Source organism: Salvelinus fontinalis, chromosome 24 (genome assembly GCF_029448725.1).
Source record: "Salvelinus fontinalis isolate EN_2023a chromosome 24, ASM2944872v1, whole genome shotgun sequence".
Taxonomy (NCBI): domain Eukaryota; kingdom Metazoa; phylum Chordata; class Actinopteri; order Salmoniformes; family Salmonidae; genus Salvelinus; species Salvelinus fontinalis.
Window position 1 is genome coordinate 28688785 of NC_074688.1, and position 21658 is coordinate 28710442.

The 21658-nt window shown below is 43.9% G+C and overlaps 1 protein-coding gene and 1 long non-coding RNA gene across 3 annotated transcripts; one reads left to right on the forward strand and one right to left on the reverse strand.

Moving 5' to 3' along the window:
* Nucleotides 1–2685: 2685 nt before the first annotated feature.
* LOC129822236 (uncharacterized) lies at nucleotides 2686–5288 on the reverse strand. Its single transcript, XR_008754467.1, has 2 exons — nucleotides 3813–5288; nucleotides 2686–3598 (listed from the first exon to the last, which is right to left on the reverse strand). It is a non-coding gene; the product is annotated as an uncharacterized LOC129822236 (long non-coding RNA).
* A 67-nt stretch (nucleotides 5289–5355) lies between these two features.
* Nucleotides 5356–19994, forward strand: LOC129822234 (remodeling and spacing factor 1-like). 2 transcript variants are annotated; one of them, XM_055880334.1, is made up of 17 exons: nucleotides 5356–5558; nucleotides 6695–6786; nucleotides 6850–6942; nucleotides 8980–9185; nucleotides 10083–10246; nucleotides 10397–11891; nucleotides 12174–12297; nucleotides 12434–12640; nucleotides 12871–12975; nucleotides 13052–13131; nucleotides 13234–13282; nucleotides 13381–13487; nucleotides 16596–16663; nucleotides 17167–17338; nucleotides 17441–17661; nucleotides 17785–17955; nucleotides 18380–19994. In XM_055880334.1, the coding sequence occupies exons 1-17, from the start codon at nucleotides 5405–5407 to the stop codon at nucleotides 18862–18864; spliced, it is 3993 nt and encodes a 1330-aa protein (XP_055736309.1). In that variant the 5' UTR covers nucleotides 5356–5404; the 3' UTR covers nucleotides 18865–19994. The 2 variants fall into 2 exon arrangements, with proteins under 2 accessions (XP_055736309.1, XP_055736310.1); XM_055880335.1 differs by having other exon boundaries at nucleotides 13384–13487.
* Nucleotides 19995–21658: the final 1664 nt, after the last annotated feature.

Genomic DNA, 21658 nt, shown 5'->3' on the forward strand with positions numbered 1-21658 from the left:
GGTGATCTGATTGTCAGGTTAACAGGGTATGTCTGCTCTCTGAGTAGGGTTATAATAGAGATGAATGGCCATAGGTCAGCCTGATCTGATAAACGCAGTCTGTTGGTTTACTGCTAACTGATGTGCCGTAGACATATAGCAAGTAGCCTCCTGCTGCCAGCTAGAAGTGTAGGGTAATCAGGTTAGCTGTGGCCAGAGTAGACTGTGGCTGAGATGGTCTATAATGTGTGTATTCCAAATGGCACCCTATTCCCTATGTACTGTAGTGCCCTACTTTTGATCGTGGCCCATATGGCTCTGGTCAAAAGTAGTACACTATGTAGAGACTACGGTGCCGTTTAGGACGCAGCCCGGGTTTTGGCTATGGTGGTGAGGAACTGTAGGCTGTGGCTACAGGAGAGGTAGAGGATGCTTGTGGTTGCCATGGTCTATAATGTTGTAACAGGTATTTGCATGTGGTTGATGAATTGATCAGGCTGGAAGAGGCTGACAACATTCTGGTCTGAAATAGCCTTGGACGCCTTTCAACGAGATGAGATTTGGAAAGATTATTTAGTCAGACTAGATTAGAAACATCCCTCTGACAACATCATTGATTTATGGACAACAGCCATGTGTATCCCATCCCAGACATAGTGCTAACCAGGTCAGACTCTGGGGATGATGTTGGGTAGTTGTAGTGGAGATTTATTTTCCATCTGCCTGATATAAAAGTCAATAGATCAGTGAAATGGTTCCACCTGCTGGACTTTAGGTGTCACTACAATCCCAACTAGCCACTGCCTAGTCTAGGACTACTGCTCCTCTCCATTAGCCAGGTCAAGCAGACTGATCGCTGCGCTCACGTTTTGTTTCGAGTGCAACAGAATGTGAGCTATTGATAGATCAAGCTGGTTTCCTTAAGCCTACCTTTCCTGACTCAGTTTAAGGGAAGGAGAGCAGGTCCTGTGAACTGAGCATATGTGAGCAGAGTAGACTAGGCCTACATAGAAAGCTGATCTCAATTTGCTCCCTACCCTTCACCTTGGCCTCCCTAACCCTTTGATGTTTGTCGTTTTGAAGGGTCTGGAATCTAGATAGCTATAAGAAGAGGGTTAGTGTCTAGTTGCCTCTATGTTCTAGCCTACATGTTGACATCAGTAACACCATATACATTCATCCACAAAACAGAAATACAACATTATTTGATATCACTGACCGGATAACGTAACTAGTACAACATGTACACACGGTTCTTGGTTTCAATGGCTCATTGTGTAAGTATATCAGTCTCATCTCAAATGGCAATGAAGTAGGTACAGTATCAAGGTGAGTTTTACAATTAAATAGTAAATTACCAACAACCTAAACCTACTAGTTAAAAGGGAACTGTGTAAACTACTCACCTGTGAACACCATGTAAACTAGTGTGCTGTACTGTAATTGACTATTCTAACAGTAGTTTTTGGTTGAAGGTGCAGAATGCTGTGTATGGAAGATTGACAGGGGTGTCCTGTACAGGAGCAATGCCAGTGGAATTTAGCTCCAAAAAGGTTGAGCGAGATCTGTTGAGTTCTCTAACAGCCCCCCGTCCGCTTCTCCATCTCTACCTCCAACCCCTGCATACCACTCCCACAATGCACTTAAGAGTTTGGAAGGGGGCAATGTTCCAGTAGGAGCCTTCTGCACAAGTGCAAAGCTAAACCAGTCATCAAGACCCAGCAGCAGCCACACAGCTACAGCAGCCTCATAGTGAACACGGCATCAACATGCAGTTTTATGACTTTTATGTTAAGCTGGAGGAGTGTAAATGTGCATGCTTGGAGATTTCACTAAATCATAGAGCGCCTACTATGCATGGTATGACACACTTAAACTTCAGATCACTACTAGCTCAGCAAAGGTTCCTGTGCGCCCCTCAACAAATCCTGACCACTTTGTGCGGGGGCATCTCTTCCCCAGGTTCCATGGAAACTCAGCAACCACATACGGAAAGGAAAATGAGCAGGTGGCCAACACATGGATGGAGAGCTGTGGGTTTAGTCTGGAGAGCAGAGGCACAGCAGTGAGTGTCAAGGAGCTATGGCTTTCTGCAAGCCCAGATGGAGTGTTAAACTGTCAAAAACTTCTAGAAATCAAATGTCCAGTTCTGAGTAAGAAGTGTGAGTCTCTAGCAAACTCACTGATGTGAAGCTGGTGGATGGGATTTCTCAGCTGCAACCTAATGGAACCCGTGGTTACTACATGTAGGTGTAAACGGGCATGTTCTGCACAGGACTGGAGAGATGCAAACTGCTGTCTGGGCTCCATCCGAGCTGGTTGTCATTGATATGCCTTTTGATGTGAAGTTATGTGCTGATGTAATCACTAAACTAAAGGCATTGTATTTCCCACATATGCTGCCAAGGACAGTATATGAGTTCCAGATAGGCAGACTAACTCTGTGCTCCAAATATGTTAATCTATGTGGTATCTAGGCTCGGGGCATAATACTTTGCTTTTAAATAGTTCTTATATTTTGTGCCTTGTAAAGCTGTCAGCTCTACTGTATCTAAGCTTAACTCTTGGTTGTTTTTTTTGTTTTGCAGTTCTCTTCATATGCACATTGACCTGATTTATATTTGCATAATTCTTCTTGGTGTTTTTTATGTCTTGCCTTGTACAGCTCTCTTCATACATGCTTATCTAATGTCTAAGGATAACACCTTCTGATTTATGAATATTTTAATCGTACCTTGTATAGCTCTTTTTGCATACGGCACTTCGTTAACTTATCTAAGCATACCGTAACTCATCTTGCACTTAGCAAATTACGGAGTTAATAAAAACAAGAAATTCCACATTGACATTTTCTTTGATACTTACCATTTTGAAAAGAAAGATGAGGAGGCATGTCTAAAGTATTCAAAAGTGTTTTCAGTTTGATTCTGGGTTTGGTTTTCAAGGGCACAAATTAAGAAAAATTGTGTCACTTGACAAACATTTGTCTTCCCTCTTGGTCTGTTAGTGACATTTGTGTTGAAGAAAATGTATTTGAAATAGATTTAAAAAGGCATTATAGCAGCACCTAGTGGATGCCTGTAATTATCAGGAACAGTCAAAGTTACAGTACATTTCAAATATAGGAACAAATCATTCAGATTAAACTAATATATATATATATATATATATATATACATACACACACACATAGTATCTCTGGTGGATGAAATTATAGTGTTTAAAGTTACATTTCAAATGTATGAACATTCTCACTGCTCATTCTGCATCCTCATGGATGATCTCACTCTGCATGTTAACAAGTGCTGCACAGATTCTAAGGACTTTTCCCATCAACCTGACACAAAAAATGGACACAGTCTGGGAGAGGATTTGAACACCTTGAGTCTGATAACTCTCTCAACATGTATATGCACATTAGCTATCCTTCTTGTGCTTGCGACATCCTCGTCAGACAGCTGTCCTCCTTTCTGGGTGAAGGCTGGTATGGCAAGGTTTACCTTACTCTCATACAGCAGATCTCGGATGGTGAAGCCCGTCAGCCATTACTTCATTGCCAGGCCTAAGGTATTCCAGGAAGCCAGAGTTTTGGGTGATGAACTTGTCACTGCATCTGCCTCTATATGCAGGAGAAATGAACATAATGAGTGTGCATGTAGCAATGGCAACCAAATACTTGAGAGTATTGCTGGAATAATAGTGGCTGTATGACTCCCATCTGGAATCGAGATTGTGTGCTTTCTGAACAATGGTCTCAGAGCTGTGGATGATGCAAGTGGTGTTGGATAACTTCTCTTTGAAGCACTGAGGCAGCGTCTTCTGGATTGTCTAACCTCAGCTGCCATGGAATGTAGATCCTCATGAGCTCCTCCATTGTCTCAATCCAGTAGAAAATGACTCTGCTCACTACTCCCTGGGACACAGCAAAGTGTTCAGCAAGATCACTGTGGAGTCAATTCAGCTTCATCAAGGTTATCAGTATTTGATCAGTGATATGCATTTTTAAGTTAGCCGTGTATAATTTCTGCAGAAATGCTACATGGTCAAAGAAAACACTAAGAGGAAGGCCAGTATCCAACACTGAGCTAGTGTCATTCTTCAGGATGGTGTGGGTCAATGACTCTGCACCACCACATTGGGTTTGTTAGTGGCAGGTGGGCTTGTTGACTGGTTCTCTTGACACTTAGCTGTGATCAGTCAGTGCTGGAACATTCCCATTGAGTATAAGAGAGACCACAAGTTTAACAAAATAAAATCCACAGACAGCCTACTGGTTATGGTTAGGTTAAAAGAAAGAAAACAATTTGAACGTTTAATAATTTAGCTAGCTAGACATTTCATGAGCATCACCAGTGGAATGCCAGCAATGATGGGGATAATTATTGCATTGGTGAGACATTGTTAGTTATCCAACAACTTCTGTCTGACAATGTAGGGGATGAGCTAATTAGCTAGCAACAACATCAGATGGGCTGCCCCCAAGCTAAGTAAGTAAACTAGGCAACAGTTAGCTTGCTACAGTATGTTAGGACTTAGGAATGGCTACCTACGTACTACTAACACAGTTAGCTAAGCTAGCTAACGTCTGCCTGATTCAGGATACCTTATCTGTGACGATAGCTAGCGAGTAACGTTAGCAGCTAGCTAACAGCTACTGTACCTGTATGTGTTGATGTACTGATGAGATGTCGCCTTCTGATCTGTACTGGAGCATCATAGCCCAGCCACTTCTCAGTGAAAGGATGCTCTTCAGTCGGCATCTTGTCCACGAAGTGATAGGAACACATATAGGGTCGGTTTGGAGGTTTAATTTTATTTTTATTTATGTTTGGAGGTTTCTTCAAGTTCAAAGCTCTGAGCCAAATCCTATGAGACTACTCGCCCTTAGGAGGCGGGTGCAAATCAAAAGGCGCCTCACAACTGCACTACCCTCTCAAAAAAGTTAGGCGGTCAAAACACTCCTGTTCCATGAACAGCTTCCGTTTCTGCCAGTTATTGTGGCATCCCCTTACCGATCATAAAATGCCTGTTTTTCGTGAGTCCATATTTGGGAAGCTGTAAGAAGCGACAGTGAGATATGTAACTTGCTAGCTAACTGTTGTCCGGAAGTGCTTAACCGGAAGTCACCCACACAAAAAAACTAAACAGACTACGTCCATATTTCCGTTGGAAATAAGGTGAATAGACTGTACTCTACATGACTCATACTTCAACTAGCAAAGTAAATGTTTAGTAATCGTATGGGCCTAGATAATAAACCACAAGAACATTCTTGATGTCTGAAACTTGCGTTCCTGGGGGGAATACCTGGTCACAGAGCCCCCTCCTTCGTCTACCCATGATACGATCCCTGGCGCGTTGAATTCTGGGATATTTACTGTCCTCCCAACTCCGTTCATTCTCATCCTACTCCCCGGCTGGAAAAATGGCCGCTTCAGCGGCAGCGCAGGGCTCAAACCCCGGTCTCTGCCCCAGTTTCGCAGTGGTCTGCTCGTTCCTGGAGCGCTACGGACAAGCCCTGGACCTACCTGAACTCACCTTTCCGCAGATGGAGAGGTATCTCCGGGACACATCGACAGGTGGGAAGGGAGAGGGTCTCAGCATCATCATCACTGACTTTCTAGCTAGCTGGGTGGTCAGGGGGGAGCCAGTACAGCTAGCTGGCTTAGGGGAGTTTCCACACTCTGTGACATGTGCCTCGGTATAACTGGCTAATGTTACTGATTGATGTAGCTAGCTAGATAGCTAGATGTATCGTTACTTAGCTATTTGTTAAGAAACTAGCCAGCCATTCCTGCTTGAATGACCAAACTAGCAAGTTAGCTACCTTAATTTCGTTAGCTAGCGAACGTTAGCTATCAGGTGTACTTTTCCATCATGCTTGCCTGTCCATACTAGTGCAAGAAAGGTATACAACTCAGCCCCAGTGTATGAGTAAATACTATTTGAATACAATCGATATCGTATTGTGTCGAATCGTGTCGTAAACAGTTGTCAAAATAGTCCGATAAAAACACCACTTGGCAGACTGTCAATTTCGCGCAGGCGCAATGCGTGATGTGTAGTCGAGCTAGCCAACTTCATGCTAAACCAAGCTAACGTTAGTCAACACATCAGTGGCCATTAATTAATTCAAATAAAATACCGCTGATTTCAAATTACTCAGACTTTACATTTGTCACAGTTTATAATTATTTAAATCCTCCTTTGAGACAATGTTAGCTACTGGTGCTTTCTTGTCACGATTTAGCTAGCTAGTTATCTGGCTAGCTGTGTGTGGCGTACCTAGGCTAGTATGTACTAACGTTGCAGTATCTGCAGGAAAGATGTTGTTACCGTTAACTGTCAGTAGACTGCCGTGATAACGTTGTTTGCTCTTTCCACATTTCCTCCATTGTTCACCAAACACATCGTCGTGTTTTTTTATTAATGCAAAAAATGACAATGAATCACAGTTGTTGATCTTACCTCCACGTCTGCCACTGTTAGCTAGATATTTGAGGATAATTCTAAGAAAGTGTGAATCAATGTGAATTGCACAGACAGTCAGAATAGCAGAAGGAGAATGTTGATTTTATTTTAATTCCACTGCACAATGGGTGTTGTAATAAGTGTTTAGTGTTATACTAGCTGGTGTTATGACAGTGTACTTAGTTTTATATCAAACTAATGTATTAACTCATGTATTATTTCTCTCTGTGTGTATCTCTCTCAGTTCCCAAGCCACTAGTGGAGCTGCACGTCAAGCTGCTGAGGAAGCTTGGCAAGTCTGTGTCTGCAGACAAGTGGGAGAGGTACCTGGCTAAGGTAAGCTGTGCTTGGTGTGTGCTTGGTGTGTACACCTGTAATGACTGTATATTTGTCATCCAGGTATGCCAGGACATCAACAGTAGCTGGGCCTGGGAGCTGGAACACAAGGGCTACCAGGACATGAGCATGGAGTGCAAAACCAGCATCCTCAAAGTAAGACACACACACACCTTGTGCAGACTATCACACTAATATACCAGACTACCTATTTACCTCCTCTGTGATATCTACTGTTATGTATGAACAGTATATTGATAATATACAGTGCCTTCAGAAAGTATTCACACCCCTTGACCTTTTACATGTTGTTGTGTTACAGCCTGAATTAAACATTTTAGATTTTGTGTCACTGATTTACACAGTACCCTATAATATCTAAGTGGAATAATCTTTTTAGAAATGTTTACAAATTAATAAAACATTTAAAGCTTAAATATCTTGAGTCAATAAGTATTCAACCCCTTTGTTAACAAGTCAGATAATTATCGTGTTAAACACTATCTCATCTCAACCCCACAAATAAAATGATCTGTAACGTCTCTCAGTCGAGCAGTGAATTTCAAACACAGATTCAAAGATAAAAACTGCAAAGAAGGGCACCTATTGGTAGATGGATACATATATTTTTTTAAAGCAGACACTGAATATCCATTTGAGCATGGTGGAGCTATTAATTACAATTTGGATGGTGTATCAATACACCCAGTTACTACAAAAATACAGACGTTCTTCCTAACTCAGTTGACGGAGAGTAAGGAAATCGCTCAGGGATTTCACCATGAGGCCAATGGTGATTTTAAACCAGTTACAGAGATAGCTGTGATAGGCGACAGCTGAGGATAGATCTAACTTGTAGTTACTCCACAGTACAAACCTAAATGACATAGTGAAAAGGATGCCTGTACAGAATAAAAATATTCCAAAACATGCATCCTGTTTGCAATAAGGCACTAAAGTGATACTGAAAAAAATTACTTACGTTTTTGTCTGGAATACAAAGCACAATGTTTTGGGCAAATCAAACACATCACTGTGTACCACTCTTTGTATTCTCAACCATGGTGGTGGCTGCATCATATTATGGGTATGCTTGTCATCGGCAAGGACTAGGGAGCTTTTGAGGATAAAAAGAAAAGGAATAGAGCTAAGCATAGGCAAAGTCCTAGAAGAAAACCTGGTTGTCTGCTTTCCAACAGACACTGGGAGACAAATCCACCTTTCAGCAGGACAATAACCTAAAACACAAGGCCAATTATACACTGGAGTTACTTTTTATTTTATTTATTTATTTAACCTTTATTTAACTAGGCAAGTCAGTAAAGAACAAATTCTTATTTACAATGAAGGCCTACCAAAAGGCAAAAGGCCTCCTGCGGGGACAGGGGCCTGGGATTTAAAAAATAAATACAATTTAAATATAGGACAAAACACATATCACAACCAGAGACACAACACTACATAAAGAGAGACCTAAGACGACAACATAACAAGGCAGAAACACATGACCTCACAGCATGGTAGTAACACAACATAACAACATGGTAGCAACACAACATGGTAGCAGCACAAAAACATGGTACAAACATTATTGGGCAAAGTCAAGAGCACAAAGGTCAAGAAGGTAGAGACAACAATACATCACACCACGCAGCCACAACTGTAAGTAAGAGTGTCCATGATTGAGTCTTTGAATGAAGAGATTGAGATAAAACTGTCCAGTTTGAGTGTTTGTTGCTGCTCGTTCCAGTCACTATCTGCGGAAAACTTTTTTGACTTAAATTGTCTTAAACATATATGACAAGACTTGAAAATGGCTGTCTAGCAATGATCACCAACCAACTTGACAGGGTTTGAAGAATTTTAAAAAAATAGTAAAGGGCAAATATTATACAATCGAGGTTTGCAAAGCTCTTAGAGACTTACCCAGAAAGACCCACAGCTGTAATCGCTGCCCAAGGTGATTCAAATGTATTTATTTTCCATTAATACTTTTTTTCGCTTTGAAATTAGAGTATTTTGTGTAGATCGTTGACAAAAAATTCCAATAAAATTCATTTTAATCCCACTTTGTAACAACAAAATGTGGAAAAAGTAACGGCGTGTAAATACTTTCTGAAGGCACTGTACTGTTTTCTTCTCTTTCTCTGTCTGACCCTAACCCCCCCGTCTCTCTCTAATCCCCGACCCCAGTACCTGTGTGAGATCCAGTTTGATGACAACTTGAAGTTCAAGACGTTGGTGAACGAGGAGGAGGCGGAGGCGATGAGGCTGCAGCCGTTGGGCAGAGACAGACAGGGCCTGATGTACTGGCTGCAGACTGACGCCCAACACAACATCCGACTGTACACAGAGGAACAGGACGACTGGGACGGATCCACCTGGAGATGTATCGTCAGGTGATGATGCATGGATGGATGTATGGATAGATAGATGAGATATATTTTTTGTAACCCTAGTCGGAGCATCTGAGAAGAGAGAAAGGGTGTATGTACAGTGCTGTGGAAAAGTATTTGCCCCCTACTTTTGCATATTGTTGATACTGAATGTTATTAGATCTTAAACCTAAACCTAAGAATAGATAAAGGGAACCTGATTGAACAAATAACACAACAATGACATATTTATTTCATAAACAAAGTTATGCAACAACCAATGCCCCCGTGTGAAAAAGTAATTTCGCCCTTACACTCAATAACTGGATGGCCTGACATTCTCCTGTAGAAGGAAGGAACCATGAATTCTGTATCAGAGAATTCTACAGGAGAATGTCAGGCCATCCGTCTGTGAGCTGAAGCGCAGCTGGGTCATGCAGCAAGACAATGATCCAAAACACACAATCAAGTCTACATGAAAATGGTTCAAAAGCAACACATTCAAAGTCCAGACCTAATCCCAATTGAGATGTTGTGGCAGGACTTGAAACGTGCTTCAATGCTTCAAAACCCACAAATGTCGCTGAGTTAAAGCAGTTCTGCATGCAAGAGTGGGCCAAAATTCCTACACAGCGATGTGAGAGACTGATCAACAACTACAGGAAGTATTTGGTTGCAGTCATTACAGCTAAAGGTGGTACAACCAGTTATTGAGTGCAACTACTTTGTTAATTAAATAAATTAAATAAGTATACATTTTTGGGGTTATTAGTAAACTCAGGTTCCCTTTATCTAATATTAGCTTTTGGTTGAAGATCTGATAACATTCAGTATCAAAAATATGCAAAAATAGAGAATATCAGAAAGGGGCAAATGCTTTTTTATGGCACCGTATGTTCAGAATGTTCTGTTTGTCCTCAGAACCCGGAATGACTTAGCCGATGCTTTGGACCTCCTGAAGACCCAGCTGGATCCAGAACACAAGGAGAAAGAGGAAGGAGAGACGGAGAAAGAGATGGACAGAGAGAAGGGAGGGTCCAACTGTGCCACACCTGTGGAGAGGGGGAGAAGAGGCAAGGAGGAGGGTAAGGGTTCTGTTGTTACTTGTAATATGATGGTGTAGTTAGTAGTAATATGATCATGTGGTCACTACTGACATTATAATTGTGTTATTATGAATGAATGTTGGAACCAGAGCTGCAATATAACATGTCAACGTGTGGTGATTTTTCAAGGCGAAGCTGAAGGAGAGGAAGAGGAGGAGGCAAGACAGATGAGGAAGGCTGAGGAAGACAAGAAGAAGAGTAAAGAGAGAAAGAAGAACGAGGAAGATGAGGAAAAGCGAGAGAAGAGTAGATCATCTTCCTACCCAGAGTCCACTAGTACGGACGTCAACATGGCATCTTTAGACGAGAAGGAACACCCAACCAAGCTTGAACCGGTAGTCTCAGTGAAGGAGGAAAACATTGCAGTTGAGATGAAGGAAGAGAAGAAAGAAGAGGGAGAGAAACAGAGCGGTAGGAAGGAGGAGAGGTCAGAAGTGATTGACAACAGAGTGAGCACCATCACTGCACTGGTCAAAGAGGAACCCCAAACGCTTAGCAACTCCCCTAGCAATGCTGTCTCCGTCGTCATGGTGCCCATCTCGGCAACGATGAAACAGGAAATTCCTCCTATGAAGGAGGAAGCAGAGAGGGCGCTGAGGACCGATCAGCAGGCCAAGATACCACTGAAGAAGAGAGAGCTCTTTGGCGCCAACCGTCACCATAGCAACACACATCACAACAACAACAATGACATGCACAGCAACCATCACAACAACAACAGCCATAGCAGCAGTACTAGCAGTAGCATCATCGTCCGTAACCCTTCAGTAACACATACCAAGGAGGAGCAGCTGGGGAGGCAGTCAACTCCTGATGGGGGCCTGGCAGTCCCATTGCCAGAGGAGCTGACCAATGGGGGGGCTCCCCTAAACGGGCTTGGAGGGCTCATAGGGGGTATAGGTCATGTGGGGGTCATCTGCAGGCCAGTATCGCAGCAACAAGATGGCGGATCGGTCTGTACGGAGAGAACCAGACCAGGGTCAGAGGAGAGGGCCAGAGCTCCAGACAAGGAGAGGAGCAGGCAGTCAGTCCTGGTGAGGAAGAGTCCTGGCTGGGGAGAGACTGGATCCCCATCACCCCTGGAGCCTAGAGGACAGGAGAGACAGGCAGGAGGAGAGGAGAGGGAAGGAGAGAGAGAGAGGAACGAGCAAGGAGAGAGATCAAGGGAGAGGTTAGGAGAGGATGGAAGAGAGAAAGCGAGGGAGAATTTACATGGAGACCAGTCTGGAGAGAGGGATGACAACCCAAAAGAGAAAAAGACTAACCTCCATGTGGAGAAAAGTGAGGGATGCCATGGAACAGAGGAAGAGGAGAAGAAGAAGAGTACCTCAGGAGAGAAGGAGCAGGAGTCAGATAGCAGCCAGACTGTAGAAGGACAGAAGGTTCAGGAGGACCAGGAAGAGGCCCTCAACACAGACACACCAGCCCATGCCGGGGTGAAAGGTGCTGGGCATGGAGCAACAGACCGGTCGGGTCCCCTGGAAGCCTCCTCTGAGCTACAGAAAGAAGGGATCAGGCTGAAGATAAAGATCCCTCCCAACCAGAGGAGAGAGAACGTGAGAGAGCAGAAGGGGGAGGAGCAGGGAGATGGGAGGTCTCTGCGGAGATCGGCTCGGATCTGCAGGTAAGGTCCATGATAGAATCTCTTCCCATTTCTTTCATCACAATAACTGAGGTGACAATGTATCATGTAGAGCTGAATAATAGATACAATATTCTGATTTATTATCATGCTCTCACTCATCCCCGTCGTGCCGGCTGGCTCATAGTGCAGCAACAAAGGCTCTCCACTTCTTCTGACTGTCTTTGGCCATCTTCTCCAACTGTGCCCCAGCTCTGCTGGTATTGTTGGAGCTGTCTCCATTGTGCTGTAATTTGATATTTTACTGATCAACCCTACCTACAGACCCAGCCCAAACAAGGTGGAGAGGCAAGACGCACCCCCAGAGGTGAGGGAGGAAGAAGAGGAGAAGACAGCTCAATGGCAAAAGAAGAGAGAAAACCCTGAGGGACAAAGCAGGACTGTGAAGGTAACTACTTTGTTTTAAAAGTTAATTTACTCATAAGTGATCGAGGAATAAGGCTTTGTGTGAATGTGAAAATGATCATAGCCAAGAAAATGTTGGTTATCAATGTGATTGATTGTAAATGTGTGTGTGTCTACAGAGCAGACGAAGACAACGAGGCCCCCGCTGGTCAAATACTCGAGCGAAGAGATGCAAACCGAATGAGGGAGGAGCGGAGGAGAGAGGGAGGGAGGAGGGGAGAGGGGGTGGGGGAAGTGGTTGTGAATCAGATGACTCTAGCCAATCAGAGGAGACGCCTAATGAAGATCCCTGCTGCCACTGTGGACTCCCCAACCACCCTGAACTGGTGAGAAGTGTGTGTGTTTGGACTAGATTGTGTTTTTTGTTTCTTTACATCTCGGCATCCATATGACTTATGAAATATTGTGCTTTACTGTGAAGCCAGAAACGGTGTGTGTTTAAACTGTTTCCCTTCTGCAGATCACTATCTATTCCTAATTTCATGAGTGTATTAACACCAAGCACCTGAATGTGTGCACACTCCGTTTGAAACCAACCTGTGTTTCTCTGCTGCAGATCCTGCTGTGTGATTCATGTGATAGTGGTTACCACACCGCCTGTCTCAGACCCCCTCTCATGGTCATACCTGAGGGAGAATGGTTCTGCCCGCCCTGCCAACACGTAAGTGAGAGAGAGAGCGAGAGAGAGTGTGCGCGTGCGTACATGCATGTATTAACACTGTCCCTGGTCTCTGTAGAAGCTGCTGTGTGACAGACTAGAGGAGCAGCTGCAGAATTTGGATTGCGCTATGAAGAAAAGAGACAGAGCTGAGAGGAGGTCACACATACACACACTCAATCTCACACGTCACACACGGTCTCACTCAACGTCACACACACACTGAAATGGTTGTGTAATTCCTGTGTTTTTTCTCTGTAGGAGGGAGCGTCTGGTGTATGTGGGAATCAGTGTGGAGAACATCATTCCTGTAAGTACACACACAATTAGGAAAATGTAGTCTAGAAGGCCAAATGTGCCTAAAATAAAAGATCATAATCTGAATTTGTGTGTGTTATGTGTTTTTAGCAGGAAGGGGAGGAAGAAGAGGAGAAACAGGCGAAAAAGAAAGATGCAAAAAATACCAAAAATCTGGGAAGGAGGTCTACCAGAACCAGGAAGTGTATCAGCTACAGGTGTGTGTGTGTGTGTGTGTGTGTGTGTGTGTGTGTGTGTGTGTGTGTGTGTGTGTGTGTGTGTGTGTGTGTGTGTGTGTGTGTGTGTGTGTGTGTGTGTGTGTGTGTGTGTGTGTGTGTGTGTGTGTGGACCAGTTGTCTGTCGCTTCAAGGGTCAACCGGTATGAATGAAAAATGTGGGAATATACAGTTATCATTCGAATGAAATTAACTCGCCTGAATGAATGAAAATTGGCACAAAATGTCATGGATAAAATTAAATGATCTCATGTACAATGTAGGCTAGATATTACAAACATTTTCATTTATTTAATGTCTTTAGGAGAAAGATGTGAAACGAATCATTATGCGACATAGAGGGGGGTCCTTGTGATCCTTCGGTTGTCCCTATCCCATTTGAAGTTGATATTTAAAATAGTTAGGGTTGGGCAAGGTAGGGGTTAAGATTAGGGACTAACTGGGGGGAGAGAGAGACACATATTTGTATTTATTTAACCTTTATTTAACTAGGCAAGTCAGTTAATAACGAATTCTTATTTACAATGACGGCCTGTGTGTGAACGAGAAGTGACGGCATAGCTCAAATAAAGTAGTCAAGTCACATGTTGTCATGGTGACAATCCCATCTCATAGTGTGCCAGGGTTTTGGCCGAGGAAAAATAAATAACTTAAAGCCACTAAATAAAATTGTTGCCTGCCAAATTAATCGTGAGAAAAAAACATCCCATTGTCAACTTTAGTGGAATTCGTTGATGGAAATACCAGTCGATGGAAATGCATTTGACCGTCATGCTTATCGGTCTATAGGTTAATTTGCTAAATATAGTGGAATTAAATTGGGGTGTGTGTATTTGTTAGTCATCACACATCTTATTTATCACATGCACACAGCCTACTATGAGCAGGATATAACTTGTCAAACTCGTTGCGCGACAATTCTAAATGCAATTGGGTGATAAACAGTTTTGATGGCCACGATTTATAGAGCTATAATTTTTTTCTTCTTCTCAACTGATAATTGAAGCTCGCCTCCCATTCACCATTCCATTGCATAGGCTATGGTAGGCAGGCTATCAGCGCATCGCCCACTCATTTGCAATGTGAGCTGGAGGCATGCATATGGGTCTGGTAAATTTCTCAAATGGCCGGTAAATTAAAATCTTCCCTGTCACGTTGTCCCAATGACAGTATAAATGAATGGTAAAAGTCATCGATCACATGACACTATTCGTTCCTATTTGAAGACTATAGCGCACTGAAGCCAAATTTAAGTCGGTTAAAATGGCGTCTCATGGAGACATAGCATGCGCTGTTTGAGCTAGAGATCTTCACTGATCCACCTGTATCCGAATACCTGAGACCCGATCCAGGACCTGAGTGGGTCCAGATACAGAATTTTAAATAATGTCACGGGTCTGGGTTGGACCTGATATAATTGCCACAGGGCTCAGGTATGTGTAATTTGAACTGACTTTTCCGGGAAGGGCCCTGTACATATCCGAACGCAACTGCTGCAGTAGAGAGAAAAATAAATAATTGATATTGCTGCTCTTGGTTTTCACAAGAGTGGAGCATGGCGTATGTAGCTTGTTGATGGTCAACATAAGTCATCAAAGCAGCTATAAGCTACAGTCATAGCTCTGTGTGGCAAAAGTTAGGAAATATCTTATTGTTTTATTGAACCTTATTTTAACTAGGCAAGTCCGTTAAGAACAAATTCTTATTTTACAATGATGGCCAAACCCTCCCCTAACCCGGACGATGCTGGGCCAATTGTGCACCACCCTATGGGACTCCAGATCACGGCCGGTTGTGATACAGCCCGGGATCAAACCAGGGTCTGTAGTGACGCCTCTAGCACTGAGATGCAGTGCCTTAGACCGCTGCGCCACTCGGGATATGGAATTAAAATGTTGAAGGATAGGCTACCAAGACGAAGAGGTAGGCTGCTACTTAATATTCTGAATGGAATTGTTGTTATTTGTAGGATGAGAGCGCATGCACTGCAGCCTCAGTTAGTTAGCTAGCTTAACTAGCTTCTTACAGGTTTGATGCAGTCAAGACAGGTACTAGGTAATCGTATTTGATGATAAATAACCTAGCTATGGCAGCTATATATGGGAAAGGTAAAGGGGATACCTAGTCAGTTGCACAACTGAATGCATTCAACCAAAATGTGTCTTCTGCATTTCACCCAACGCCTCTGAATCAGAGAGGTGCGGGGGGCTGCCTTAATCAATGTCATCGGCGCCCGGGGAGCAGTTGCTGTTGCTGGTTAACTGCCTTGCTCAAGGGCATAATGGAAGATTTTTCCACCTTACCCACTCGGGGATTCGAACTATCGAGCTTTCGGTTACTGGCCCAACGCTCTTAACCACTAGGCTGCCTGCCGCCCATAGTCTACAATAGCGCGAGTTGGGTTGGTTGCTTGCTCTTTCCCTCCCTTCTCCCTGTGTCACTAACACAGTATTGCCCCTCCCTCGTCTGCTAGAGCGGCACCTTATTCCTCTCAAGCTTTATCAGCTCGGGGTTAATAAAGTCGCTTTAAAAATGCCTTTTCTGCTGCTTCCCTCACTCTGATCAGACCGGGTCTGGATCCAACCAGGTCTATACGGAATGGGTCTAGTTGTCCTCGGGTCTGTACAGAACGGATTTTTATATTTAAAAAATGTATTTATGCATATCGGGTCCGGGTGGGAAAGCCCCAGGTCCATTTCGGAATGGGTCCAACTTTTTGGAAATCTAGTTTGAGCTACTCCAGGAAGGGATGTTGCAGGCTAGCTCAGTGCTGCCCCCTCTCATTGAGTAACTCAAGTTGAAGGCCGACCGGGGTACTGCAGGCTGCAATTAGCAACTAAATTATTATTCTAACTTCTTCTATGCACAATTTTAAAAAATCTGGTGTATTATAAGCAATTATTGGTACCATTATTGTCTTCCCAAAAAAGTGTATGAAGATTGCCATTTTTCCATTCACTATTATGGGGGATCCTGTTTTCTACTAACAATGTGTGCAGTACCGCGGTCGGCTTTGAATTCCTGTGGTTTCTCCCCTGCGTTGTCCGGCTCCACATTTTCCTAACGTAAACCTTGGTGTGTGTGTTCCAGGTTTGATGACTTTGATGACGCCATTGATGAAGCGATAGAGGAAGACGTCAGAGATGCTGATGGAGGAGGTGAGAAATATAGAGGAGAGAGAGAAAGGGAATGAGTGTGTACACTGAGTACTGAATGGCTCCCTATTCCCTATATCAGGGATCATCCACTAGATTCAGCCAAGTGTCGATTTTTCTTTTTTTTCTTGAGCGGATGGTCGGGGGGGACATCATTTCAAACCTTGCTTGCATTTGTATACATTCATGTGTCTCTATTATGCGTGGGAATAGATTATTATTTATTTTTGGGGGCAAAGGAAACTTGGGGGGACAAATAAAATCACCCGTGGGCCAAACCCGGCCCGCGGGATGCCAGTTGGGGAACCCTGCCCTATATAGTTGCACTACTTTTGACCAGAGCTCTAAGGGTCCTGGTCAATAGTAGTGCACTATGTAGGGAATATGGTGTCATTTTGGATGCATCCAATATGAGGAACAAGATGCAAACAAGAGGGTTTAGATGACAGAATAGTGGTCTGCCTGTGTTTCTGTTGTTGTGTGTAACCCTGTGGCCCTGTGTGTAGGAGTGGGGCGGGATAAGGACATGGCCACCATATCGGAGGAGGGGAACGAGAAACGAGGACCAACCACAGCTCAGGCCCCTTCCACCAGGAGCAGGAAGAGGCGGAGACTTAACGACCTGGAGAGCGACAGCACGGCTGCAGAGAGTGAGGAGGAGTTTCAGCTCAGCGCCAGGTGCGTTTGTCCCTGACTGGCCGCATTGGAGCTAACCCCCATATTGTAAAGTCATTTTTTGTTTGAGCACTATAAATGCAAACTTTTAACTTATGTCTGTAGTACGGAGGAGGAGTTTGTAGCGTCAGGTGATGAGGAAGCAGCCAGTGATGTGGACAGCTTTGCCAGTGACCCGGGCTTCGTAAGCCAGTCTACACGGGCACAGAGACGGGGACCTAAACAGAGAACCACCAGGACTTCAGCAAAGTGCAAGAAATGCCCTCGCAGACGGAGGAGAGGATGGGGGGAGGAGGAGAGTGAAGATGAGGAGGAAGAGGAGATAGGTGAGTAAGGTCTGGAATATAAGTTGGAAAAAGATGACACACACACAGAAATCCAGGTTTGGTGCTGGAGGTTAAAGAACATGTTCAGTTGAAAGTCAAATAAAACTCTGTCTCTTTCTGTAGAGACCAGTGATTTGAGTGACAGCGATGAGGACAGGAAGAGGTGTGGTTTAAGGCGGGGCCGGAAGCGGGAGGTGAACTACCGCGAGACGTCGGAATCCGAGGGTTCCCAGGCAACCACTAATAAGGACAAGGCCAAATCCGTCCGTCGTCTCTCCAGCTCAAACAGCGATGGTCAGTTACTATGGTTACCATCCCTGCCCCAAATTAGGGAGGTCCATGTGGAACTTGACAGACTGTCATTTAGTGAATGTAAACAATTCATAACCAACCCGCATTCAGACACTAGTGGCAAAAAAACGCTTCTGCAAGTGAAAGTGTGCCGATAATGTTCCACCCCTCCCCCTCCTAAATTTAAACCAATCTAAACCGACCACTGTCCCTAAACCAACATTTTCTGGTTGGCGGGATGAAGCGGAAAACACACGTCACCAGATGCAAAGAAAATAGAGCAGTTTTACATTTTTCACCACTTCCGCGGCAACTTTGGCCATCGATTCCATTGCACCGGGCAAAGGAGCGTTTTTGCCGCTAGTGTCTGAATGCGGGGTTAACTCCTGCTGATGTCTGAATCCGCCGCTCGCTCACTCTATTTCAGAATCCTCCCATTCGAGAGAGTCTGAGGAGGAAGAAAAGAGGGGAAAGAGGTGGAGAGAAGAGGTGGAGGAGACTAGAACAAGGGGAAAGAAGAGGGGAGGAGAGAAGATGGGCAGAGGGAAGCGGAGAGAGGTGTTGATAGAACAGCAGAGGAAACATCTAGCTCTGCTGAAGAAATGCATACCCTCCACTAAAGATGATGAGAATGATAATGGGGAATCGGAGTCGTCATCCGAGGAAGATCGTCCTATCCGCAAACGACTTAACCGCATCGACTCTGATGAAGAGGGAAAAAATAAGGAGGATGAAGAGGAGAAGAAGCTGAGAAAGACATTGTCAAAAGACAAGGAATCAAACAGCCCTAACAGACAGCAGGCCTCTAGAGGCTCAATGAAGCCTGGGGCTGAGAGTGCAGCCTTACCCAGGGACAGAGCAGCCAGAGCTGGACAGAACAACCCCCCACCTCCTGACCAGTCAGACGCATGATGACAAACAGACTGTTACTTTTTTTTTTTTTTTTTTTACTTTTTTTACTTTCTTGCCTTTCACCAATGACCTTTCTCATTACCTCATCATCATCCCTCCTTCCGTTTCTCCTTCCCTCCTCCCTGAACAGGATGAGTAACTACTGGACCAAATGCACTAGCACCATCCAACACGCAGACACACAACACAATACACAGCCAGAGGGTGAAGGACTGTCCTGACCTCCACCAGACAGACACCCGCCTTAGCTGTTCTGGACTGTACATAGATACTCTCTCTGCTCGGCTGCTGATCCTGTAAAATGCTAGATGTTCCCTTCTCTCTTCTGTCTCCTTGTAAAATAGTGTTCTATATTCCATGAAGGAGAGAGTGAATGGACTGGAGCGTTTAATTATCCCCCAAAAAAGAGAGTTGGATGTTTTAAACCAATGGAAGAGCTGCTCCTGTTGTTCTGCTGTGAACCAGGAAGATAACGACTAGAAAGAGATTCATACAGGTTGATTCATCTCAAATGGCACTTTGCAGATTTGACCACAGTTACAACTACAGTTCTGGATACAGTTGTAGTTATAGCTACAGTACACTGGGGGCTTGCAGATGGACACTGGCAAACCTAGCTATGTTCAGTAAATCAATTCACTGTTGGTTGTTATGTGTTAGTTGAAGTGTACCTCCTCTCACTCAGTGAGGACTGAATCATTTCTCCACAATAGTCTACAACTCTTCAGTCCAGTCTATACATTCTACATCCTACTACTATTTGAGAAGATGGGGGCATAGTCGTTAGTCAGAAAAAGAACAAACAGGGAGGGACTACCTAAACTTGCTAAATGTTTTACTGCTGTGTGCCCTAATGAATATGGCCCCAGGTGTGAATGCTGTATCCGGCCCTCAGTCCACTGTCTGTTTTTATCATTAGAGTTCTATCTGAACCGCTTGTAGATTCTATCATTCTAGCTCACTGTTCTTATGTTGGTTTCTCCCCCCCAAAATATTAAATCTTTTGAGATGTTCAGTCTGAATAAATAAAAAAAATCGCCCTGTTTTTCATCCAGTGTATGTACAGTATGTTTATAGTTGGTGCTGTAACATAGGTGTTTTATAAGTTATTAAAAACCAATATTCAAGCATCTCACAAATGCACTTTGTCTGCTTTTAAAATATTTTACTATATAAAGATTGACTACACAGTGGACCCATGCAATGGGATGACATGTTCATTGACTGACACAATTGGTGTGTTTTTGTTTGCTGTTATGCCAATATAACTACAATCATTGAGTACTTCCTACGGCAGGGTGCCACGACTGGCAGTCCGCGGGCCCAACAGGGTTTTTAATTTGGCCCCCCAATCAGCTCCAAGTGAATTTAATTTTGGAAATCAGTTCCCAGGTATTCCCATGCATAATATACACGTGATCGTAAACAAATGTAAGCAATGTTTGAAATGATTGTTTTAGTCATCTCTGTTTGGGCTTCTTGCGGTCTACAAATGATTTGTAATTATGTTCTAGTTGATGATCCCTGTCCTACGGTAATGATTTATGTTAAGCTTTTTAAACATTTTAATGATAATGCCGTATCAGATAGCCTATACATACACACTGTAGTTATCAGGAGTCCATGAAACCTGCTGCCATCTCCTTGGCTCCTTGTAACGGATGTGAAATGGCTAGCTAGTTAGCGGGTACGCGCTAGTAGCATTTCAATCAATTACGTCACTTGCTCTGAGACTTAAGTAGGGTTTCCCCTTGCTCTGCAAGGGCCGTGGCTTTTGTGGAGCGATGGGTAACGCTGCTTCGTGGGTGACTGTTGTCGATGTGTGCAGAGGGTCCCTGGTTCGCGCCCGTGTCGGGGCGAGGGGACGGTTTAAAGTTATACTGTTACACATGCAGCTTTTTTCTGTGTCCAGATCTACAGTGTTCCTGTGGAGGAGTGGTTGTCTCTGGTCTGGCAGGACTGTGTTGCTGTTACCATGGCCATAGGTAGTGGTACTATGAGGTACCTGGGTTCTATACTTTGCTCTGGTGCATATTTGACTTGACGGCCTGTCCACCTAGTGCAGTTTGCTAAATCTAGAATAAAAATGTGGAAACGTGCTAGTAAACCAAATAGTATGGTTTAAACGTTGGACAAATGAACCAAAGGTTGAGAAATGGTATGGGGCCCATGGTAAATAGCCTGCATAGTAATAAATAAGAGCTAGCCTACTATTGTAGTCACTCCACCAATGTATACTACTCATGGCAGACAACATACAGTACCTCCAATTTGAGCCTTTTCGCAATGGCCCCAGATTTCCTTGGGCTCTTTGTAGTTCTATTAAATAAACAAATACTCGGCACTGGATCTTCTTTGTCGTACAATATTATAGTGGAGCGAATCTATCAGGTCTGGGTTGTAGACAGAAGCAGGCTTCTCGAAATGGTCTGAACACAACACTACTCGCTGATGATGTAGTCGACTAATTCTCGCTGCTATCCATATAGCCTGGGTACCAGTCTCGTTAGCTAACATTCCACTCCCTGTACTCCATGTCTGTGCCAAAATGTTTGGCAATGGCAAGGAGTGGAACGTTAGATAAGAGACTGATACTCAAACTAGCGTCTATCCAGGCTTTATGGCGGGTATTATCTTGAGGAATAAATACAAGTTTTGCTCTGGCACTTGTCTGTTGGTGCATACGATCGTACAGCAGCTGGTTTGCATTGTTATAGCCAAATGTCAAAGCGAGGAACATGTTGCATTTATACTATTCGCGCGGCTAGTTTGAAGAGGGAAATCATCACTTCTT

Excerpts from the sequence above, each read along its gene's own strand:
- LOC129822234 (XM_055880334.1), top strand. The coding sequence starts at position 5,405 with ATGGCCGCTTCAGCGGCAGCGCAGGGCTCAAACCCCGGTCTCTGCCCC. Across the intron at positions 6,943-8,979 it reads GCAAAACCAGCATCCTCAAA|TACCTGTGTGAGATCCAGTT; the intron begins GTAAGACACACA and ends CCCCGACCCCAG. Across the intron at positions 17,662-17,784 it reads TGAGGAGGAAGAGGAGATAG|AGACCAGTGATTTGAGTGAC; the intron begins GTGAGTAAGGTC and ends CTCTTTCTGTAG.